Genomic DNA, 25,214 nt, shown 5'->3' with positions numbered 1-25,214 from the left:
CCAGTAGGACTTTGACCAGGTACTCAAGGCCTTCCAATGTGCACCATCAATGCGGCTTAAGATGAATGAAGAGACAAAACCAAAGAGGAGGTGAAAAAGAGCAGCTTGGGAGAAACCATCAGGATTATCTGAGTGGGTGCAAATCAGGCAAATAGGTTTAGTTCAAGAAGATAAAGGTCTCCGAGGTCTCTGGCTGAACTTCCTCCACATCAAATCCTGCACCTTTGGTTTCAAAACATTTTCATTTTGAAACTCACCTCCTGCTTGTTTGCTTTTACATTAAAGGGTTAAATAACCTGAAAGACTAAGCAAAACTATTTGCTTTGGGCTGACCGAACCGATTCATTCAACCCACGCTGTTCCCTTTCCCCACCCCAGGTTTTGTCATTTTGCTTTAAAAAGCAACAGCTTTTGAGCTGATCTGATTTTTTGTGTGTTTTCCCCTCTCACCCTCCTGCACTTTCTGGTTTGGCTGCCAGGCTGAGAAATCCATTACCCACAGGGATCTTGGGCCAGCCTAACCCACATCTGACAGTAAAAGAAACCAGATTCTCTATGTCCTTTTAGCCCCTGGCTTCCTTCTTGGGCTTTCCCACATGCCTCCAGCTCCCACTGGGGCCAGTGGCCGAGCTGGGTGTTGGGAGGGAGAAGGACCCTACACAAAGAGGCTGCACTTTCCCCTTGTCTCTGCACATCCAGCTCTTGGGGTCAGCTCCGGTTTCCAAATACAGCTCCTCATAGAATGATGGAATGGTTTGGGTTGGAAGGGACCTTCAAAGGTCATCTAGTTCCAACCCCCTGCAATGAGCAGGGACATCTTCAACTAGATCAGAACCACATCCAGCTTGGCTTCAGTGTCTCCACGGATGGAGCATCCACCACCTCTCTGGGCAGCCTGTGCCAGCGTTTTACAACCCTCATTGTAAAGAATTTCTTCCTCACATCCAGCCTGAATGTCTCCTTTTTTAGTTTAAAACCATCACCCCTCATCCTGTTGCAACAGGCCCTGCTGAAAAGTCTGTCCTCATCTTTCTTTAGGCACCTTTTAAGCACTGAAAGGCCACAATAAGGTCTCCCTGGAGTCTTTTCTCCTCCAGGATGAACAATCTCAACTCTCTCAGCTTTCCCCATAGCAGAGTTGTTCCATCCCTCTGATCGTTTCTGTGGCCTCCTCTGGACCCTCTCCAACAGGCCCATGTCTTCCCTGTACTGAGGACTCCAGAGCTGGATGCAGGACTGCATCCAGAGCCGAGTAGAGGGATACATCCTAGGAACAGCCACCAGTGATACCTGGTCCTGTGAATGCCCAAGCAGCGCTGAGATGGTGTCAGGAAGAAACACCAAGGAGGCAGCAGAGACGGACTTAATATGAACCTTTAATGCACAGCACAAGCTGCCGGGCGCCGGCTGCGCACGGAGCCGCTCCATCGACTCGCAGTGGTACAAAAGCCCAGCTTGCCTGCAGCATCCCGGCACCCGCCTGGCATCCCAATCCGGGCATCCTGGCTGGCAGCGCGGTGTCACCGGCCACCCGCGCCACCTCCTCCTGCGTCCTCGGCCACCACTGCACTGAGGTCCCTCGCCCCACAGGCAGGGAGGGGGTCACCCTGTGCCCAGCAGCTCCCCTCTGCCTGACGCTGGCTTCCAGCGTGTTATCTCCTCCTATCCAGGGTTTTGGAGCGTGTAGTCCAGGAAATTCAGTAAGAAAAGATTAAAAAGGAGAGGCTTTGATGCTGAGTCAAATTAGGGAATTTCTTCTTGGTTTTTTTTCTTGAAAAATTAAAAAAAAAAAAAAAAAGGAAAAGAAATTAAAAGTCCAACTTGCTGATTTCTTGTTTCTCTGCTGTCTGCGTGAGAAAGTCCTGTTTGGCCTCGCTGTCCCCTTCCAACCCCTCCAAACACCACCTGACCCCAAACCCCACCAGCACTCAGCATTATCACAAGTCCTCGACTCCTCAGAGTCCCTTTGCCTCCCACAGCTCCAGGCCTGCACCTTCCCTCACCGCCCCTTGGACTCCCCGTACGTGTTGCGCAGCATGGAGACCATCTTCTCCTCGCACGTTACTTTGGTGTCCTTTAGGATGCTGTACCAGACCATGCCGGGCGGCCGGACCTCTTCGCTGCGGCAGAACAAGTAGGGCATGGTCTCGGTGCGGCTCTGGATGTAGGCACTGCGTAGCAGGGTGGAGCAGTGACTGCTGACCTTCTCCAGCCTCCTCAGGATCAGGTGTGCTTTCCTGGAGGGGACAGAGATAGAGATAGAGACAGAGCAGTGCGGGCAGTGCAAAGAGACCAGGAGACAGGACTTCTGGGGTCCACCACCAGCTCTGTCTATGAAGGTGCTGAGGCGCTGGCACAGGGTGCCCAGAGAAGCTGTGGCTGCCCCATCCCTGGCAGTGTTCAAGGCCAGGTTGGACACAGGGGCTTGGAGCAAGCTGCTCTGGTGGAAGGTGTCCCTGCCCGTGGCAGGGGTTGGAACTGGAGGAGCTTTAAGGTCCCTTCAACCCAAACCAGTCTATGATTCTATGAAGAATGCATGAGACCCATCTGCCTGACATTGTCTTTCCCATTTCAAGTGAGAAGCTCTGCTTTGCCCAAATGTTCTGGGTGTATCTACTATTCCACAGCAGCAGGCTGGAGGGACCTCAGGTCTGACCCATAAGAACAGCTTGAGTGCATGGGGTCACTGTCTGCCCTTGCTATAGGGTCGCCATCACCACTATGTGCTCTGACAGGCTCCAGCACATGCGCTAGTCCCCATGCACCCTGGTGACACTCCCAGCATCCTATTGATGAGGCCAGCCCTCCCTTCCCTGTTTTCCCAAGTCTCCAGGAGGCAAATGGCCCAAAAGGACTGACACTAGAAAAGCGAGGGGAAAAAAGCACACCACATGAAGACAAAACAAAATAAACCCATAAGAAACCAAGAATCCCCTCGTGGGAGCCTGTAAAGTGCTAAATCAAACAAAGGGAGGGGAAAAGGGTTTACTTCAGTGGTCTGAAAGTCGCAAGATCACAGATTATTTCCTCTCCCTCGGGTGCCACAGGAAAGCTCTGGATTCAGGGCTTGGGGATTTCGCAGTTCCTGCAGGAATGTAAATTCCTGATAATGCGATGTCAGGGGCAGCGAGGCACAAACACAGGAATTAGTTGGTTATGAAAGCTGAGTGATGTTGCAGTGCGGGGGGAGCCCGATGCACCCACAGGCACCCGGCGACAGGACGCCAGGGAAGGGCTGCCTGGAGCCACCCAGCGCCGGAGCAGAGGGCAGAGACGGTGGCAGGAGGCAAGAGAGCATCCCAGCATCCCAAACAGCTACAGACCAATCCCTGCAGAGCAGAAACAGTGGATGAAAGGCTGTAGTAAACCACTGCTCCTCCAGCGCTGCGTGTGGAAAACTGCCCTGCTCCATCCCCAGGGTCTTGGGTCAGGGTTGGCTTTACAGGGGAAGGGAAAAGGGAGTTGGTCATTCTTGGACCACGCTACATGGTACCCATGTAGTGATTTAATGTATAAAGACAAGCCTGACTAGGCAATTTGAGTCATTAGCTATACACACACATACAATAATGGTGTCATGGGCTGAGCTGAGCCCAGCTCTGACAGAATCCTCTACTCATGCTACTCTTCATAGCAGCCACCTGACCTTCTGCAGCATCTGGTGCTCCCACTGCTGAGAACAGGCCCTTCACTGCTGCATGTCTGCTGCAGATGTTATGAAATCCTACGATGGCATTAGATGCTTTCAGTAAAGACTGATCGAGTAAAGCTCAGCTCAGCAAGGTCTGTAGTGACTGTCACTGCAGTGAACAAACTTCAGCAAATCACAGTCACTGGTCTTGGATGGGACCAAACACCACCATCTGTGCCATTTCCTTGCTGGGAACAACCTGCCTTGATGAATATCTCTCTGATCTGGTTTTAGAGCCAAGAGCCCACAGTCAGCTCCTAGGATGGACTTGGATGTGACAAGTGCCATGGGGAAGTCATCCATCTGAAGGCCACCCAAACAACCCAATGATTTTCCCCCTGACTGACTCCATAAGGCAAGAAGGGAGCAACAATGAGTGGCCATGATGAGCCCTTGAGGCAAACCCCAGTGGTGATAACCACAACTTGGCCCTAAACAGCACAAGGAGTGGACTGCCCAGCACATCCCTGTACATGTGCTGGCCAAGCTCTTCTCTTTCTCTCCTTCCTTCTCATCACTTCAACTAACTGTTCACACACCACTGCATCTGCAGGTGTGCTTGGTGCAGTCAGTCCCAGAAAAGAATCAGTGTTTAATGCTGCGATGCAGCACACAATGGGTTGGTGCTACAAGGATGCTGAAAACACACTGCACTGTGGTCAAGGAGGAGACAGGGTGATGGGGAGGGAGGGAATCAGGCCCCTGGCTTTCAGTGCCCAGTGCCAAAAAGCCCCAGTTTTAATGGGTTTCACCACTTTGAGTCATTTATGTTAGTGGGGTAATGAAGTCATGTGTAAATGTTAGATTTAGCTTTCGGCTGTCAGCTGTTCCCTCTTAAAACAACTAAGGAGAAGGAGACCCAGAGCGGGTGAGGGGAAAAGAGAGGCTCTCTGGTGAAGTGGGGTAATAAATTACAGGAGCAGTTCTTGGGCTGCCAATTTAACACCATAAATCAAGGCCTGGGTATTACCCAAGCGCTCCCTGCGGAGGGCTGTCGGGTCAGAACGACCACCTTTTCAAATCCTGGAAATGAAATCTTCCTAAATGCTGACCAACCTCATCCCTGCCAGGAACAGTAATTTATTGCCTTATTAAAGGGCAGGAATAGGGAGAGGAGTGAGTGAGGGGGGAGTTGCCTGTGGCCAAACCCCCAGCTCTCAGCCCCCAAAGGCATGCAGCAAACCCTTTCCCCTCACCCCATATCCCAGACAAGGGGTGCCCCCGCATTGGCATGAGCCAGTGGAGCAATCCCACCTGCCACGTGCCCACCACAGGGGCTGTTGTTTTAAGTCAGCACCAGCCAGGGACTGATTTTGGTCTCCACTTCTATGATGGATTTAGGAGGTCACAGCCACAGCCATAAATGATGAAGAGGGGGATTTAAAAATAGGCTCTGTACGGCTGTTTCCCTCTGTGGTACCTTGTGGCATGGTGGGGGAGAGGAAAGGGAAAGGGGATGGGTGCTGCCAGGGCATCTTCCAAGTGCTCGTGTATGAAACAGTGGCCCCACTGCAAGGGAGTGCAGTGCAGTGATTGCACAGGGGACAGGGCACCGATGTCCCTGGTTGCCAGCCCCAGCTCCACAAGGCCGTGACCAAGAGCAGGAGACATGTTATGTCCTGCTCTGCCCAGCCCAGGGGTGTTCCCACAGGGACATTTGCCCCCAGATGCAGAGGGGCCCGTGATCACTCACATTGAGGGCTGGTGTGGGATGAAAACATATCCAGAGCCAGCAGAACCTTGCCCTATCTAACCTAGGAGGAAGGTATTAAAAGAGAATAAACCAGCATAGAGGCAAAGAAGAAATGATACCTGGGGTAGAGGGAGGATGAGATTCCCAGACTGCTGCCTGGCTGCTGTGTTTCCCATATGGGGTGATTTTGTCATAAATACAGATTCTTCCACTCTGCTGAGAACTGACCTGGGTCTGTCAGACCCTCATAAGGGAGGACAATGAGTCCAGGACTCGATGGCCTCTTATCACAGCTTCCCATCAGAACATTGCATTCCCCCTCGGTACCAGAAGGCAGCTGCTCTGGAGATGCACTTCATCCCCCGTGACTGTCCCGGCTGCCTGCCTGCTGACCTGCTCCAGCAAAAGAAAGGCTGCAAGCCCTGGGCTGATGCCACATCCTGACCCCTGGTTGTTGCTGGAGGCCACAAGCAGGGGCATGGAAGGAAGATTTAAACTTAATTACTTCTCCTGCCTCCTCGTAAAGCCAGTGGTCATCAGAATTGTCCTGAAAACACAGTGAGAGAAACTTAATACAGAAACCTCCCTGTTGCTGTGTCAGGAAGCCCTCTGGCTGCACACATCCAAAGGTCTGAATACACAGTAGCATTAAACCTTCACTGCTTCAGACAGATTTTGTTGGAACAAATTAACTCTGTGAGATTCACTCCGTGTCTGCAAGAGGACTGGGAAGGGAAGCAGGAAAAGGGTTTGTTGTTGCTAAAGGAGACTAGCAGGAAGAGGCAAGCCAGGTGCCAAGATGCTGCTGACCACAGAAAGTCCTGGTTTAGGGCCACCTATGAGCTAAGTTTTTAATGTCTCCTTAATGTAAACGGTCTGGTTGGGACATCTGGCTGTCAGCATGGCTCCTCGCAAGCAGCTGTTTGCAGTAACCTGTGGCTTTCATGGAAACTGGGCTCACGAGGGCTCTGGGGTGATGTATTTATTACACAGAGGCAATCAACTTCCCTCTTGTCGCTCCGGTTTATGAGGGAACATTTACTGCGAAGCTGAGGCTCATCTGATAAACATCTCAAGGTAGGAAAATGAACGTCCCCCCGGGAAGGAGAAGAGGCTGTCAGTTCCAATCGTGTCACAAGGTGGCCTCCATTGGCACATCCTTACTCTCCTCCTGCTAAGTCAGTGCCTCTGCTTCTGTCCAAGCTGGATGGCAGAGCTTTGCTCTTGTCAAGGGCCTGGCACTGGCTGCTGTAGTGTTTGTAGATGCTTCCCCTTGGCTCCAAGTCACGTATTGCTCAAGTAGAGAACAGGGGCACTGCTAGGAGCTCATCTGGCTTGGTGAGGAAGGCAGACAGCAGCCGAATCGACCACTGGCTCTAGATGTAGTGTGGTACAGTCAGGCAAGATGGGCAGTTTGAATGTCACTTTGTACCTCTCATGACCTGATGCAGGTGTCAGGTTAGATAGCATCCTTCAAGTAAGTGTGGTGGGTCTCACGTAACCGAGGAAATAAAGATCTGTAAGAAGAGGCTGATGGTTCCCAGGGATTTAAAGAGAGAGGAACAACTGGAAAGGACAAAGAAGTCTGCAGTGTCATCAAGGGAGGAGAAGGGCAGTGGGGAGGATGAGGATGGCTCTGTGCCAGAGGCTAATGGACTACCAAAGAAACTATGACCAAGGTCATCTCTGGAGGAGGGCAAGCCCCAGACCAGCTTGGATTTGTGTCCAGGAAGGATATAAACTGTTGTGAGGAGCTGTCATCTGGTGTTATAGGCAGATCCTTAGCAGTATCTAACAAGCAGACAGAAGCAGAATGCTTCCTAAGGGGCTGGGTGGCAGTCTGGCCTTTGCCAGGACACTGCCAGCACCCTTGGTGCAACGTACTTCATGTACCTTTGATATCTTAGAGTCACTGGGGTTTGCAGACGCAGTCCCTCTGGAAAGGTTCCTCTTCATACTCCCAGAACCAATCCTCTCCCAGCCCTCCTCAAAGCATGAAATGTATGGTAAAGAGGAAATACTTCTAGCATAAAGGTGTATATAGGTAACAGATGAGGTGCTGTGCATCTTTGCACGGTGTCAGGGGCACCACAGGGCTAAAATTTAGGAGGACCTTTCTAGTGCCTATATCAGCAAGCTGAATTATTCTTTTGGGACAGAGGGAAGGTGGAAAAGGGAATTTTGGAAACTTTTATGGTCTGTATGGCAACCATATACCACTGTGAGAATAAACACACGCCAAGGCAGATAGATAGAGAAATAAATAGAAGGAAACGTTCATGAAAGGTACTATTTAGAAGAGCCAAGTTTATCACATATCGATTGCTCAATCATTGACCCCTCTGATGGTGTCAAACAGTCAAATCTACACACAAGTAATAATCTGTTCACCAGCACCTCAGCTCTGCCCTTCCAGGGGCTCAAAACTGTTTTCACATAGGATTAATCCCCCTGCAGCGGGGCGTTTGCATTGCCTCACATGTCCCCAGCCACACAAGGAGGTAACAGGAGCCCAAAGCTAAACATGGGACAAGTGGTCCTCTCCTTCAGTGTTCACAGGGAATCTTTCCTGGGTGCGGAGGAAGCCAATGTGAATGCAGGATGGCAGAACGGATCTGTCCTGGGTGCAGAATCCACTTTGGTCCTGGAGGTCACGTCATGTTCCTTGACACTAGCAAAAACCGCCCAGGAGGGATTCTGCTGCTCCTCATTACCTGGCTCTTTGGCATGCACGAATACTACAGCGTAAGGATGGACTTGTCCTGTATTCCTCAAACACCCCGACGTGTACAGCTGCCTCTGTACTGCAGCTCTTGGTACCTAATGCTTGATGCACACACCACTCAACACATACACACCTGCTGCATGTTTGCTCCATCCCCTCAGTCACCCTTTCCAAGCATCCACCCTGCAATTCATCAGGACATCTCTGAACCCTGGGGCAGCCATGGGCTCATCTACCACGGCTCTGCAACTGAAGAGGATCTGAGTCGGTCCCAGTTTACTCTCTTGTCCCAGGCCTAATTTACACCCTTCAGCTCTTCCAACACACCCAGCTCATCTGCACTACCTGCCTGCGTCAGGCTGGTTGCTGCATGTCCCACACACACCCATCCAAAGACCTCCAAGCTGCTATATCTGCCATAACCACTCATCCAAAGATTGAGTGGGACCTGGTGGTCCTAGGGGATGACAGCTTGGTGACCACCAAAAGGGCACTTCTCTCAGATACAAGGAAAAGGCAGAGACGGCCACATCCACAGTGGCCAAGCAGAAGTGTGCCCCAGGCACTGGTGCAGGGGAGAGTGCAGGGAAGGGACAGGTACCTGGGCCCCAGCTCGTCCTCACTACGCCACACGAAGTCTCCAAACTTCTCGTAGTGGGAGTTGTAGTGGTGCTGGACTCGGAAGAGCATGGAAGCGGAGACCTCCATCAGCGTGTTGTAGGCTGTCTGCTGCTCCTTCCCACTGGTGTAGCCGTTGTAGAGGTTGTAGATTTTGTCAGCTATCTCTGGAAAGGATCAGGGGAATGGGATTAATGAACAGGGGTGGGCATCTGGGGTGCCTGCTGGTCCCTTGGGATTGCCTGCAGCAGTATCTGGTGACTGGGGGAGCATTTAAAGACTCCAGCAATTCTCCATGAAGGAATGGGAAGAGGAGGAGGGCTGCAAACACAGCTTTACCCTCTCATGTAGGGCAGGCAAGCTCTTCCCTAATTCACCAGAACAAAAGCAGTTGCACAGCTATGATGCTAAAGGATAGGAAGAATACAAGGCTGTTGGTAACAAGATGGTACTTCAGCCACAAATACTGCGCATCATCTTTGTGGTATCTACTAGAGCTGCTCAGATGTATTAAACAAGAGGGTGAACTCTGCTGTAGAAAAGGATCTTTCTTTAGAGTTGAAAAATGCACAAAACTCCATTCCCTCCCTTCTCTGTAGTCTCCTGTTTGCTTACTTTTCCTGGTAATGCTCATCAAGAACACGGAATAAAGCATTAATCAAAACTTCCTTTTGTGTGCTTTTCAGAATAGAAAGCAAGGAAGAAAGAAAAGAGGTAACCTGCCTTTCACATAGAGGAATCTTTAAATCTGAAAGCAGCCAAAAGCTCTGGGCATAAGAACAAAAGGTACTGGCTTCAAACCTCAAAAATGCAGATGTGCAAAAGCAGCTGGGCTTTTACTGGTGTTTCTGATTCGGAACCAAACCAGCTGCCACCAGCATCCTCCTAAACACCCAGAGCTGAATAGAGGCAAAGCAAAATTAGCAGGAAATGTCTTTTGTCATGGCAAATGAGGCACCTGAACACTGACCTTCTGCCTTGCTGTCATCTACCAGCGGGCAGGCTGTCCTCAGGGTGACCGTGCTCGGCTCTGAGTGTCTCCCTCGCGTATCCACTGCGTAAAGGGTAAATCTGGAAGGCAGGAAGGAGAAGGAAAACAATGCCTTTATCACCCAATCCCACACCATGGGGTTGTTATAGGAACCGGCCTTCACAAGAGGAAGCAAGAATGGGGTCAGGTTTGCCGTCTCAAGGAGATGCGAGATGGGCTTAGAATAGGAGAGCACCCAGGGACAGGAGGCCACCATGTCCCCATGCAGCACGACGGACCCCCTCCATCCCTGGAAGCCCTGTGGGGCTGCACCCTGCAGCTGCCTGACTGCAAGAGGGTGTAAACACCTCCAGGGCTGCTTTGCCATGTGCTGATGCAAACGTTATAATGCTCTGGCGTCTGCAAGCCGGGCTCCTCTGCGGCCCTCCTGAGACTGAGCAGTATTTCCTGGTGTAAGCGGGCTCTGTGCTGACAAGTGACAGCTCGTACACATTCTGTGAACGGCCTTGAGGTTGTTTTCTCCCTCATTTCCCCACCAGGGTGGGGTTGGTAAAAGGGTGGGAATGATAATTTCACACTCGAAGCTAATGGAGAGCATCTGACAGTAAAATATGGCTTTTGTGTTGGATGAAGCATTCAATAAACAGGCTGTGGCTGCATGGGATGTCCAGGGATGCTGAGCACAGAGCCCTGGTCAGAGTATCAAAGCTCCAAGAGCTTTTTCACAGCAGGGGTGACAACCTTCTGTCCACTCTCCCAAAAGGCACTGGTTCATATTTATTCACTCCAAGCCAGGCATGGAAACTCCAGCTTGGCTTTGACGAAGCGCGGGAGCTGGCTTGAACCCCTCGGAGGTTGGAGATGCCTGGTGGTGGGGTACCCAGCTCCCAGGAGACAGCACAGCCCCACTCCTCATCCTAAACCTGAGCAGCTCTTGCAAGTGAGTTTAAAGAGTCCCATAAAAGCAGCTGAAGCTTAAATGGGATTGAGACCTTGGGGTGTGTTTACTTAAGGAATGGTCCTAACTCCCCAGCATCCTTCATGGGGGCAGAGCAATGCCTTCCTTATCCTCACCCCACACACAAGCCCCCTCTCTCCTCCCGGCTGCACCCCACGCACGTGCCTGATAAGAGCTGCCATTTGCACAGTAGCAATTCCCAGCACAGGACCCATTCTCCCTGAACAATTAGCCTTAGTTCCTTAACAATACTTGCTATCTGAAAGGATGCCAGCAGCCTGCCAAGGAACCAGCTTGTGTGTAGGGGCAACTCCCATTTTCACTAAGCTGGGCCATGCAGAGGATGCACACTCTCAGCTCACCCATGGAGATGCTATTTAACTCTTTGGCATGACATCAATTTCCTTAATTTACAAGGAATGTTGCTGAGAGTGGGAGCAGCTTGGGAAGGATGTCCACAGCTTCACAAGTACCACACACAGGCTGTTCACTCGCTATAATTAAGGGACAGCAATAGAGTAATAGGGTAATAGCGAATTTAGGGCAGGAATCTAACTTCAGCATCCCATTCCAGATGTACCACCTCCTTGCAGTAGACAAAGGGTTCAAGGTGAGTAAGGAGTCTCCTGCTGTAAGTAGATAAGGGATGTGTCTCTGCAGCTTGGCAGCATGAATCCCTCTCTTTCCAGGCCCAGAAAGCAACAGCAATAGGAGCACCCAGTGTTGGGTGGGGGGACCTCAGCCCCGGTGAGATGAGGAATTCTGCATTGAGAGAGCTGAACAACGCTCTTCTTGCTCACCAGTGCAAGCACAACAAGCAGTAAGAGGGCTCAGCATGCAGGTTACCGCTGCGTGCTGCTCTCCATCCCCATCCTGGGGCCACTTGCTTAGCCTCAGCAGCTGGGTTGTTGTGTTTTCTTTCTCAAATGGGTGGGCACAGCTAATGTGTAACCTCTGCTCTGCCTTGTAGCCGCTCAGGCAGCAAGGCTCCATTAGCAATCAGTGCCAGAGCACTTTCCATGAAAAACAGCAGACTTTTATCCCAACACAGTTGTAATATTCAGCAATTAGTGCCCACATCACCTAGTCCATCGCCAGGGGGGTCAGGAAGATTGGTTGGGTGTTAAAGCGTATCCACCCCTCTGGGTGATGTTAAAGACCTATGTTAGCCCTTTGACTGCACTTTTCCCCTCTGCCCAGCACACACAAGAACAAAGTCATTCAGCTGCCAAGAGCAAGAGCATCTGTACTGGTCAGGCCTAGGTTAAAAAATACATACCAACAAACAAGCCCTTCATTTCATCCTTTTTTTTTCAGATGATAGAAGAAAAAACCCCATAAATGTAAATGGAAAACATCAGAATCAAAGTGATTTTGATCTGCTCAAAACCACTTTTTTTTTGAGGAAAAAGAAAAAATACTTGCTTTACCTCACCTGAAACCAGCCCTCTTTCAAGAACCTCAGAGGAAAGCTCTTCATTTCCATTCACTCGGAATGAGATGTTATGGAATCAGCACCAGTAAATCCAGCCTTGGTGGAAGCTGGTTGGCAGCACACAGCCCTCTGCACCTCTCCAGGCCCTTCCAGCGGTGATCTCAGAAGGTTTTAACATTAATTACGTCCAAAAGATCACCCTGGAGCACAGCAGTATTAATAGCTCTGTTTATCAGTGGTAAACAGAGACACATGAGGTGAAGCATCGTGACCCGGAGAGGCTCGGTGACATGAACAGTTTGGAAACTCAGGAGATGATGGTTTCCAATCTTGCTCTCAAACCACTTGACCACTCAGCAAAACACTCTTATGGGCAGTTAATGGCACTGTGCAGAGCGATGGGGTTTATGTTTTACTTTGATTCCCAGAAGCAGACAATAATGAAGAGAAGAGAGTGCAAAGATCTGCAGCTCAGAGTAAACCTGGTATTAACAGGAGGATCTTGCTTACTGCATCTAAGAGAAGCCTCCAGCAGATGCAACCGAGGTGCCACCAGCAGGGATAGGACCAGCATGGGACCCAACAGGGCACAAAGGTGGTGGGACATGAGGGAGCACAACCACACGGGAGGGATGGGGAGGTCTGCATATAAACAAGGGGAAAGCTGCAGCAAGCACGACTGAGGGAGGGAGCTGGTGGGCTCGAGTCCAGTGTTCTGAGCCAAGGACCGAAGCAGGCAGCATCCCCACCGACAATGATGGAGCTGCACCTGACAATGCCAACCCTGATAATTTGCAAAACAAAACCAATGAGGCCGAAGAGCGGTTCCGAGTGTTCTGCCCAAGGCAGGGGATCTCTGGAGTGAAGTCAAAGCCAGAAACAAAAAGGTCCCAGACCCACACTGAGTGCCTGAAACACGTCAGACAACCTGGAATGCCATATGGTAGCTACGACCTGACAGAGCCTCCTTCAGAACCTGGAGGTGTTTTGTTTAGCAATCAACTTTCCTCACGATGGTTTCTCGTGTTTTCCTGTGCTTTACAAAGGAGCTTGGGGCTACCTGCTACTGTCTCACAGCTGATCCTCTTTTCCATGAGTGCCTTCAGTAAGAGCACACATGAACACTTGTTTTTCTACAAATACTAAGACGTATTTTGCCCAAAGAGGTCCCAAAGCGCATTTCACCACTCCAAGCACGTATGCTCTTGGCAGAGTTCAGCCCTCCATGCCTGGAAACGCTGCCACCTCTGCAGCAAAACACAGTGGATGAAATCCTATAAAGTAATGCTGCTTAAATGTTTACTACTAAACTCAAACCCATTGGGACCTGAAGGAACTTTCAGAGAGAGAGAGAGAAGGCAATTAACATTTGGCCTCATGAAATGTCAACACCTTCCTTGTAGATACCCCACCCAGCATTGGCTGAAGCCTGGATTTTATCACTAGGCTCAAGATGCTTCTTGGGGGAAGAAGAGAAAGCAGAGGGGGATGTTTAAGCTCTGATTCCTGGAATCCAATGAGTGTGGAAGATGGTTAATTGCATTTGAAATAAGGAATATTAAAGAACAGAAAAATAACAGAAATATTTCTATTTTTCTAGTTTTCCATTTTAAATGTTTCTCAGTCCAGAGAAAAAAATAACTCAAAATACAAACTTCTACAGGCACTAAGGCTCTACTACTTCTCAGGCTAAGAATGAAGCCCCAGAAGATGTTATTTATTTATAGACACCAATGTCAGCTCATGTTTTTTTCACTTCCTCTCATGATACTCATGTTTGAGTGCTTTACTCATGATCCTTACTTGCGGGAAGGGAGATAAGAACTTCTGCATCTGACCTTCCTTAGCTTGGCGGCTCATGTCTTTATATCCCATAGAGATACCACAGGCATTTCTGTTCTGCCTTGTGCTCTGCTCAGAATCATAGAATAATAGAATAGTTTGGGTTGGAAAGGACCTTAAGATCATCCAGTTCCAACCCCCCTGCTGTGGGCAGGGACACCTTACGCTAAACCATATCATCCAAGGCCTCGTCCAACCTGGTCTTGAACACTGCCAGGGATGGAGCATTCACAGCTTCCCTGGGCAGCCCATTCCAGTGCCTCACCACCCTAACAGGAAAGAATTTCCTCCTTATATCCAATCTAAACTTCCCCTGTTTAAGTTTTAACCTGTTACCCCTTGTCCTATCACTACAGTCCCTAATGAAGAGTCCCTCCCCAGCATCCCTATAGGGCCCCTTCAGATACTGGAAGGCTGTTCTGAGGTCTCCACGCAGCCTTCTCTTCTCCAGGCTGAACCGCCCCAACTTCCTCAGCCTGTCTCCATACAGGAGGTGCTCCAGTCCCCTGATGATCCTCGTGGCCTCCTCTGGACTTGTTCCAACAGTTCCATGTCCTTTTTATGTTGTTTATTATCCTGGCTCTCCTGCTGCACTTCCTTCTGGTTGGGATGCAACACTCCTGAGCTTGCAGCAGGTGATCCTTGAATATCAACCAACAGTCTTGGGCCCCCCTGCCCTCTAGGGCTGTACCCCACGGAACCTTACTAAGCAGGTTCCTGAAGAGGCCAAAGTCTGCTCTTTTGAAGTCCAGGGCAGTGAGCTTGCTGCACGCTCTTCTCACTGTCCTGAGGATCTCAAATTCGAGCATCTCATGATCGCTGCATCCAAGGCTGCCTTGGAGCATCACATTTCCAACGAGCCCTTCCCTGTTGGTGAGCACGAGGGCAAGCATGGCACCTCTCCTTGTCAGCTCCTCTATTACTTGCAGAAGGAAGTTGTCTTCTACACAATCGAGGAACCTCCTGGATTGCTTGTGCCGGGCCGTACCGTCCTTCCAACAGATGTCAGGGTGGTTGAAGTCACCCATGAGAACAAGGGCCTGCGAGCGTGAGGCTTTTCCTATCTGCCTATAGAGTGCTTCATCTGCAGATTCTCCTTGATCAGGTGGTCTGTAACAGATCCCCACAGTAATGTCTCCCATAGCTATATTCCCTTTAACCCTGACCCACAGACTCTCTGTGGACTGCTCACCTGTCCCCAGACACAGTTCCATACTCTCCAGCCTATCCCTAACATAAAGGGCAACTCCCCCTCCCCGCCTGCCAGGCCTGTCCTTCCTAAAGAGCCTGTAACCTTCCACTCCAACACTCCAGTCATAGGAGCCATCCCACCGTGTTTCTGTGATGCCTATTATATCATACCCCCATAGACGTGCCCACATCTCTAATTCCTCTTGTTTGTTCCCCATACTACGGGTGTTTGTATAGAGGCATCTGAGCCGAGCTCCAACTGAAGCTGGCTCATTGGCTGGAGCGGCTGGGATATCTCTACATTGCTCCAAGCATTTATTATAGGTTCTGGCAACTGACTGGTGTCTCCCTGAAGCCTTTGGGCTTGTGTAGCTGCTCAGTGAGATGCTGTACTGCAAACAGGCTGGCTGGGCTGCTGAGATATGGGCCCTATAAGGAGTCAAAGTCCTGCAGGTGCCAAACACCCATGTTAAGTAACTGGGTGCCTGCAAGTAGCTGGCTGCATCCAAAAGCAATGGCTGTGGGGCAAACCCGTGCTGTGCTAAGGAAAGCCCTGCACCACATGAATGGAGGAAAAGGCAGAGATGCTGCTCCTGAGCCCAGCAGAAATATGGTCTCATGCTTTCCAAAGTGGTGCAACCACAAGATGCTCTCGACAGTTGGCTGGAGCTTGGCTGATAAGCCTGGGCTCAGCACCTTGCTCCTGCAGCCACAAGACTACTGCTGAGCTCCAGGAGCCTGGTGCAGGGTAGACCTGGCCACTGTCACACAGTGCACTGGATTCCCTCTCCCCTGGTAGTGTGGGTACCACTGCCCACCATGCTGAGCACAAGAACACAGATCCCAACCTGTGTGGCATCACCTCGGTGTTACGTGCACATCCTGCCATCACCTTCTTGTGGATCACAGCTTGTCCATGCCTTCTGCACAGCCCAGGGTCTCTGGGCTCACATTCAACCAGCACTGCTGAGGCTGGTCCAGCGTGCTGACATGCACACATCACACCCCTGCTTTGCCAGCCCTTCTTGCTTCCTGTTCCAGCTTCAAAACAAGTCAAGAGGCCCCTGTTTAAAAGCTCTCAATGGACCAGCTCTTGGCAATCCCCGTGTCTCTGCTCCTCTGTCATGTCAGCATGGGGACTGAGCATGAGGGACCTGGGGCCAGCAACACTCTGAATGTGCCCAGGCACAGGCAAGTGCAGAGCAGAGCAACCAGGAAGAGTGCCACAAACGCTGCACACATCTTTATGCTCGGGGGACCCATGAGCACAAACTGTTCTTTCCCAATCTTGTAGTACCTTCGGCTCCCAGACACCAAGATGAGGGGCTTGCTGGAGGCAGCCCAGAGGTGGGAAGGCTGACGGGGTTGTGTGTTTCTTTATCCCAGTACTCACAGTAGAGCATCATCTTGGTGAGTGTAGCAAAGCTTCTTGTGGCTGCTAAAGCCAGCAATAAATTTGCCCAAAGTTTCCCTGAAAGACTATTCCTGAAAGGTGGGGGAGCCCAGGGGGGTTGTGGGGAGGAGCACAGCTATGGGTATTTTAAGCCCAGCTGCAAGCTGCAAGCCTGCAGCTGCAGGTGCATGCATGGTCCACAGGGCACTCATCACCCCTGTCTCCCCAGCATGGGCTCACACATCTCCTGCTGAGCCTCCCAGGCACTTTCATGGATGTCCATGGAGCAGGAGTGAAGCTCGCCTGCCAGCAGCATGCATGGGAAGGGGTGTGTGTGTTTAGTGCAAGCATTCCCAATTCAGAACCCATTACAATTTAAAAAGAAATCAAATCCAATAAAAGCAGCCCATCCACGCAAGCCACAGGAATGCAGCTCAGCTTGTTGGCAACTCTGCCATTTGAAATCATCTAGCAAGGTAAATGAGAACAACCCCCTCAAGTCTCTGCAGCAAACAGCAAGCAAAGAGCAGGGAGTGGGTTTTAGAAGGAGAGGATTTCTCGGTGTCTTTGCTGGGCTCTGACTTTGGGCTGATCGCTTATGCCATGCCTGTGTCCATGGTGCCAGAAAGCAAGCTGGTACCCTGGCATGACCACACTGCTTCCCTACCAATGGCTCTGCTGGAGGCTTGGGATGTGGGCTAAGCTTTACAGGGCAGTGGACATCCTTGTGCTGTCTCCCAGGCTGGCACCATTGTAGGTATTACAGCAATCAGATGCTCCTGTTGGGGCATTTGAAGCCTGGCAGGAATAGGGTGTTGAGCTGAGGACAAGGGGCTGTGCTATGACCTCGGGCTGTCCCAGAGGGAACAGCTCAGTGTGGAAAAGAAAGAGGAGAAGCAGCTCACCATGGAAGAGGGCACAAAGGGATGCAACACCAACCTGCTACCAGTGAACTGCTGCTTACGCACCATACATACCATTCTGCAGAAGGACCCATGGCTTTTGCTTTGCACAGCCATCATTTTTGGCTCTGCCTTTCTGCAGAGCCTGCACCGCACTAAGGGAACAGTGCACAGAGCCATCTTGAACACAAACCATCTTTTAGAAAGCTCTCCTCACAGTTGTACTACCCAAGAAAAGTACCTTTTATAACTGGGCTTATTTTAACCATCTGCGACATGTGACCTTGCTCCCATCAGTATGATGGAGGAACAGGTTAGCAGCGATGCTGGTGTCACAACAGAGCATGAAGCTTTGCTGTTACACGAATACATGAGGCTGTCAGGAAACTGTTCTCACCATTCACACCTTGTTTTTTCCAGGACAGCAAATGTCGTGAGACTAATCATTACCCTTCAACAGATGCCTCTCAACAATACCCGAGCACAGTTGTCAGATGGAGGGAAACAAATGTACCTGCCACAACACGCCTCAGGTGTTTGATGCCTTTTGGAAGTGTATAAACCAGTGCCCATCAAATACTCCTGGCAGGAGGAAAAGCACGGGATGCTCAGCAGGCTTGCTCAAGTGGGGCTGGGGACAGGCTGGCACAGCCCTGGGTCCATGTCTGCTCTGTCAACCCTGGGGAAGTCACCCAGGGTTACCCACACTGCAAGGTGACCCTGAATTGCAGCTGATGCTATGTCCATGCTCCAAAACGCTGACTTGAGAACGTGGTACTTCTCATGGGGAGGACAGGGCCACTTAATGCTGCTGCGTTATGGGGATGCAACAAGGGACATGTCATTTTGGTGTCCCAGCATCCCACCACTGAGGTGTTCTGCAGCACCCACGGCATGTACCACAAACCCCACTGCTACCATGCACAACAAGAGACACAGAAACTAAAGCAGCATAAGATGCCTTCTTACCCAACACCAGGATTTGCCTGAGGCAGTGGCTGCTGTGCCCTGGAAACTGGGTGGCACTGGGGAGATGATGAGAAGGAGGAGAGGCTCATAGGACACATCTGTACACAAGGTCAACCCCCAGGTAGAACGAACAAGGTAGCTCAGTTCCAGTCATATCAGCTCGAAAGCTGAGGAATGGGAAAATGCTGCTCCATGACTTTTGGCACTGAGATGCTCTCCACACAGCACTGGGTAAGCATTGCACGCTGCTCCAGGTCTCCTAGAACTTGCTCGCTCTCTCCTGAACTACAAGGCCATGGAGAGCCAAAACCTGCAGCATGCAAGGTGTCAGTGCTGTTCCCCCTGATTCCCTCCTGCACGCACGCAGATGCTGCACGCCTGAGCCAAGCTATAATGCAGTTTCACTCAGCTCTCACTCCTTACAGCACTTCATCAATCTTTTTGTTTTCAGATCCCTGTCAAACAAGATCCAAAGCGAGGACAAAAGGGAAAGAAAGAAACTCATTAAAAGGCCGGATCATTTATGGCTACTGCCTGGATCCATTGCCTCCTCGCTGGAGAAACCCCTGGTAGGACATTCGCCTTCCCACCCTCAGCTGCAACATCTCAATTTCCCTCGAAACTCTGTCAATAAACCCCACTAGAGCAGCGATTCCCAGTACTGCCATGGCTGTGAAAGACGGCCTTGATACACAGGCCACCTTCTGTTCCCTGGAGCCCTGCTCCTGAATGATACCTGTGTTGGAGGGCCAAGATCCCACAAGGAGCCCCTTTGCCAGCCGGACACCTTGCAAGCGGCAGTGCCAAGATTGCCTGAGGCCAAAACGTGTTTCACTAGAAATGAGGGAAAGATGCCAGCCGGTGTCAGCAGGGCCATGGATTCACCCCAGAAGGTGCAGCATGGTCCCTGCAGCCCTCCCGGCTGCTGCGACCATAGGGTGCCTTCACCACCCCAGGGCCGAGAGCACCAGAAGTGCCCCGTCCCCCTTGCCCTTCTCTCTACCTTACACATATCCTCCTTTGTCACCCCTGCTCCTTTCAACCACTGGCAAGGAGCAGATAATTGCTCCCTCATTCCTCCCCCTTAAAAAGGTTTCTATTTCCCCGGTGCGTGGCTCACATTCAGAGTACATCCTTTCAGAGGCAGCTTTACACCAAGAACAAGCTTCTCTGGAGATCAGGGTCACTGTGCTGCACAAAGCTGCTGGTGGAGATGGGATGTGCATGTGAGAGAACAGCTCCTTGGCACGGCAGCAGAACAGCACACCCAGAAAAGCTGCCCTGACTTGAGATAACGTTAACAAAGCCTATGTTACACCCCTGGGGCTTTAGCTTTTAGGCGTGCTCCAAGGAGCAAGTGTTTTATTAGCTTTAAGATGCCCAGTAGACCCCACAGGGATGGTCCCTGAACTCTAAGGACAGGACAATGGCAGAAAAAGCAGGGTCACTATGGAATTCCCAGCACTGGGGAGGATGGATAATGGGTGTTGGTGTTCGAGGTCCATATTTCTTGGCAGTGGTGGCCTGCTTTCATCCTGCTGGCTGTGAGGATGAAGATTTGCAGATAGGCTTTATAAATGCAACGCAGCAAGAACTGGGCCAGCTCTTCATCGTCTCTACTGCCTATCCCAGTGCTTGAGGAAAGGTGTTCCCTAGCTCTGCATGGCAAGGCCAGAGAAGGTCCCACGTTACCCAGGATGTGATTCTAGCATCGTTTGGTGGAGAGAAAAACCAGAAGGAGGTGGTGCTGAGCCACTAGCAGCTGGTGCTTTTGTCTCCAGTGAAGCAAAAGCAGCTCACCCCAGCCTGTTGAGCACCATTCCCTGTTATGCTGGGACTCCCAGGAGATCCCAAACAAAGCCCTTGGACCAAGGTCAAACGAGCTACCCCCAACTCCTTGTGCTGCTGGAACAATTCCCCCCATGCCACGGCTCAGATTGATGCCCGAGGCTGTGAACTGCAGGGGTTCATCCTGCTCCAGATGCAGAATATCAGTGGAGCTGGTGATGGATCGAGCTGCCCTGGGTGCAGCATGGCCAGGGAGGGCTTTCCCCAGGCTCTGCATCCCACGTTTCCCACATGTCCCTGCAGCCTTCACACAGGACCATGACACCCATCAATCCCCTCCGGGTCTCCACTCCCAGGGTCAGGGTATCCCCAGGCAGCACCCACATCCTCTCTCCCTTCCACTGCAACACCTTCTGCTCTCCCATTAGGCCAGGGACCACCCTGCCCCTCTTCCCTCAGCCAGACACCCCAAAGCCTCCAGCTCCACGAAGGTTGTGTGTTGAGGGGTAAGTCATCACTCTGAGGTTTTGCTTGTCTTCTTTGCACAGATCTATGGCTGGGTGGCTCTCAGCCCCATCTGAAAGCATTAGCCCTGTGTTCTCCCAAGAGAAATCTATCACTTTAGTACCTTCCTTGGGCTACCTCTAGGACAGCTGCAATCCTACTTCTATGAAGAGACAGCAGGGCTCGGGCAGGCTGCGGCTGCAGGAGATGAGAAGGCTGCTCAGAAGGAGAGGGGGAATAAATCAAACTCTTCCTCCAGTTGTGCCAGGGAGAAAGGAGAGAGGAGCGAGGCCCTGGACCCCTGTGGTGAGCTCCACAATGGAAATGTTCACAGCTCACCATACCAGCCGTTCAACCTACCAATGCTCTGCAAAGCCTGGCCATCACCGGCCCTCGGGAGATGTGGGGAGAGGAAGGTTGTGACCCTTGGCAAATTGGGAAACGTTGGCCCCTCCCAAGCTCACAGTCATTCTAAACAAGAACCAGACACTCCACAGTTTGCTACCCCTGGAGATCCCCTTGGTAGGGCTTGTTCTCATCATCCTGGGGGCTTGGCTTCCATCTGGGCTGCTGGTTGAAATCCAGCCCCGGCTGGTAGCGACTTCAAAAGGCAGTGTCATCTGAGGAGTAGTGGGTGGTCCACGTCAAGCGAGTCAATGGCTGACTGTTCTTATACGAGCCACCACAATAGGGCCTCCTGCTTGACAGCTTCAGAAGAATGGTAAAGGGCTGCATTGACTGCAGGGAGCGGGGCCGAGGGTGGTCCCGCTGTTGCGGGGCCAGTCACCTTCGCAGGCTGGCACGGGGAGGTGGTTGTGCACCCCTGCGAGCAGAGGCTGTCCATCTATCTACGTTGGGTTTGTCCCCGAGCACTGTTGGCCAGCCTTAGCTTCACCCTTTGCAACAAAGCAAAACAAAGCACGACAACAATAACTGCCCACAAGGGAACAGTTCGGAGGAGGGGGATGCCTCCTTTTGCCGCATCCCAGGGTCCAAATAAGCAAGAGACATCCGTCGTGCTGGGTTATGGGAGCAGCAAGAGCAGCCAATGGGGCCCTGCAATGACCCCACAATGTTGGCATAGGGGGAGGACAGTGGCAATGCAGGGATGCTGTGTGCAGCGAGCCCCAGGTCCTTCCATGCCCTGAGGCCCTGAATCAAGAGGGAAGAGGGCAAGGGGCTGGCAGGAGGCAGGAGATTCTCACAGCACCACAGGCAGGGAGGGAGGAGGGTGGTGGGGAGGACCCGAAACAAATAATAAAAACAAAATCCCAGTAAGCACGTTAGAATTCGTTTGAAGTGCAGAGGAGCTTTCAGGCAGGGTTATGTACGTCTCCCAGCCCGGCGTGATTTACACATTCTTTGCAAGCAAAGGAATCTTCCCTGATTTGAAGTAAACCAGATGTTTTGGGGTTTTCTCCCCCACCCCCTTCCCTTTGAATCATTTCGTTATTGAAATGATGGCTGTACAGCCCTGCTACCCCAGTTGGCCTGCTCCGGGGCCAGTGACCTGCCCTGCATTTAGGGAGAGCACCTCGTCATTGCCATGGCCATGTTTGTGAGCATCCAGAGGTGTGGAGCCAGCCTCACGCTCCTGCAAATGCTGCTTAGGGGGCATTGATCCGTGCAGGTTTCTTCCTTTGCTTTTCCTTCTACATGAAAAGATTGCAACTCGCAGCAGTTCTTCCTCCTCTGCAGCTACAGCTAACGCATGGATCCTCCATCCCTGCTCCACCAGCCCAGGTCCAGGAAATCTTCTAACCAATACTACTGGTCCAGGAGACTTACGTTTGATGGTGTGATTTGCCCTTGCTCCGACTCCTCAGCTTCACACCTCACCCTAGCTGTGCACCCTAGCATGTTCATTGACAAGGGCAGCCTGGCCAGGGCACATGGACCAGCAACAGGGCCCAAGTGAAACAACCCAGCCCAGGGGACAGCGCTGGGCAGGCAGGATGGAGCTGGGACTATCTCTTGGTTTGAGCATTATATGTTCTCAGCCAAGTTACTTTACCCCTATTTTTGTCCCATGTTTTTCACCCAGAAAACTCCTCTGAGGAAGGAATTTCCTTTTCCCAGAGGGATTCACAGCACTGAGTGCAGTGGGGGCTTCTGAGTGCTGGTTGATGCTGCAAACTACCAGCATAGCCATGCCCTTGAGTTTATGCTCAAGAGCAATAACTCATGGCCGGTAGCAAATCCATCCGGCTCCCCCCATCTTTCTTCTCTTTTTTTCCTTTCAAGCCCTGTTGTTATTTCTCAGTACTTCGTTGGTGGCAGGGTGGGAAGGCTTTTTGTAACACATTCACGTACCATTGGGACTCGCTCCCATTCCCGTCTGGTACAAGAGATTGCACAAGAGAGAGAAACAAACAGGGATGAGGAAACGCGTGTTTATGAGAGGCAGCTCTGTCATCGTGAGCAAGGGACCCCCCGCAAAAGAGCCAGCCTGGGAGCCAGGGGAGAGTTTCCATTCTCTCCTAACACTCCATTCATGCCTTGTTTCATACTTCCCTGGAGGCTCCATGACTGGCCACGATCCCACAGCACGGTGTGGGCCTCGCACCCCCTATGTGCTGCCTGCCCCGGTGCTTGCTGTTGGGTGGAAATAGGGAGATGTTGTTGTCTCATAAAGATAATGAATTGAGAAAGAGCAGCGCCCTTTGCTGCTGGATGCACTCCGGGTTCTGCTGTGGTGGAGGAGCAGGTCCTCCCTCCTGCATCACTCAGCACCCTCTCTGCCATGGACCTCACCTCTGCCCGCTCCTCTCCTGCACCCCAAGGATTGGCTCTTCAGTAACACCCACCACAGAGCCCTACATGGGCATTCCATGCTTGGTGTGCTGCTGTCACTGCAATAAGCATCCTCCTGACCTGACTGGGAACCCTCTGTATAATCCAAACCACATTGCTCCTCATCGGATGCAGTCACCGGTAAATAACCTTGACTGCAGCAGTCTGGAAGAGTGAGGGATCCTGTATCACTGCTATTAATGATTTAGGATTGTACATCATTTGCAGATGACACAGAGAGAGTCTCAACCCTTGCTACATCTTCTCCAGGACAGCCCCTCTCCCGCCTCACCTCAGATGGGCTCCAAGTTAAAACCCCCAGGGTGACAATTACTCCCACCAGATACTGGTGGGCACACAAGGAAGGGTGATGGGTGATCTCTGCTCTCCCTTGTGCACTGCAGATCTACCAGCAATGAGGTTGGGATCCCCCTAGAAGCAAGTAGGGAATTAAAACCAAAAGCAATTGGCCATGCACATACTACAACCCACCTGGGTCCCTCTCCCGCCTGCTCCTGCAAGCCCCCTGCCTCCCCCCGCCTTCTCCATACACCTCAATTTCATTATCTCTGATCTCGAGCTGCCTATTACATGCTTTTTGCCAACATAAATATTTAATCCCGGTGCATTGCACAGAAAGGCCCTTGTGGAGTTAATACTTCAACTCATGTTTCCACTTGGAAAACAATTCAGCGTGCGGCAGTGCAGCAGGTACAAGCCAGGGACAGAGATGAAAGCCTGGGAGCTATGTGGGGTGATGTAGGTGGGCTTCACGCCATGGGGTGGGCTTCACACCATGGGGTGGGCTGCTCCAGCCAGCTCTGCTGGAGCATCAGGTTAGGATACGCAGTCGAAGAGCCACAGTGAGCTCAAAGCCACTGTGAGCTGCTGCCTGGGGAGCATGCGATGGGGTACACTGCCAAGGGAACCTGAGATGCAGCCCTCTGCAGTAGAGAGGATATTCCAATCTCTGCAGTACTTTTGGTTGCAATGATGTGGAAATCCCTGCACAAAGGGTTTGCTTCACCTGGCAGAGCATGGGGCTACCCATCCACACCATCACACGCTGCTCTGTGCGTGCACGGCCACACGTGTCCTCATCAAACATCTCAAAACAGACCTGCACAGCCAGGGGTTGTTTAGAGCAGGATCTGGCCATGATTTCACCTCATACAGACTATGGGATAAGGGATGGTGGGTGTATGGGGCTATTAGGTAGCACTAAGGTACCTGCTCCTGATGCTGGTATGGGAAAGACCCCCTGCAAAGTAAGGTGTCCCAGCTACCCGGATCCAAGCCCATAACCAGTACGGACAGAAAGGCACACCAAACCTCATCCATATGCTCCAGCACCACAAAATGTACCCAAACCTCACAACCCCCCCAAACCCAGAGGGGAGAAGCACAAGAGACAGAGAAGACAGGGAGGGTGACACCAGTAGTGCTGATGCTCCCCAGAGGCAGCCTGTCATTCAGGCAAATAGATCACAGCCTATGGCAGTGCCACAGAGGATGACCCCAGGCAGCTTCAGGTCCCCTCCAGTCCCCTACATCCTGCCTTGATGGGGATGAGGCCAGCTGGAAGGGCAAGACAAAGGGTAGGGATGAGAGAGTCCTTCTTTCTGTCTTCTCTCTCCATTATGGGCATAAAGTAGGGAGAGCCACATTGATGTGACTCATGCATTATCCCAGACCTGCTCTGGGACAGCTCAGCTCACAAT

General features: G+C 51.5%; 1 protein-coding gene across 4 annotated transcripts in view; it reads right to left on the bottom strand.

Moving 5' to 3' along the window:
- Positions 1-1,356: 1,356 nt before the first annotated feature.
- Positions 1,357-25,214, bottom strand: part of ASTN2 (astrotactin 2) — a 331,851-nt gene continuing 307,993 nt past the window's right edge. For 3 of the 4 annotated variants that reach the window (XM_061476701.1, XM_061476702.1, XM_061476703.1), the window contains 3 exons: positions 9,698-9,798; positions 8,711-8,894; positions 1,357-2,237 (listed from right to left, as the gene is read on the bottom strand). In XM_061476701.1, the coding sequence (XP_061332685.1) occupies positions 2,000-2,237; positions 8,711-8,894; positions 9,698-9,798 (523 nt within the window). In that variant the 3' untranslated portion in view covers positions 1,357-1,999. The remainder of the gene's footprint in view (positions 2,238-8,710; positions 8,895-9,697; positions 9,799-25,214) is intronic. The other variant, XM_061476705.1, reaches the window with a different exon arrangement.

This window comes from Pezoporus flaviventris, unplaced genomic scaffold (assembly GCF_033815535.1).
Source record: "Pezoporus flaviventris isolate CSIRO_AGI_PZ_B2104156 unplaced genomic scaffold, CSIRO_AGI_Pfla_v1 ptg000097l, whole genome shotgun sequence".
NCBI classification, from domain to species: Eukaryota; Metazoa; Chordata; class Aves; order Psittaciformes; family Psittacidae; genus Pezoporus; species Pezoporus flaviventris.
Note: the sequence above shows the minus strand (reverse complement) of the source record. Positions and strands in the feature narration are given on the sequence as shown.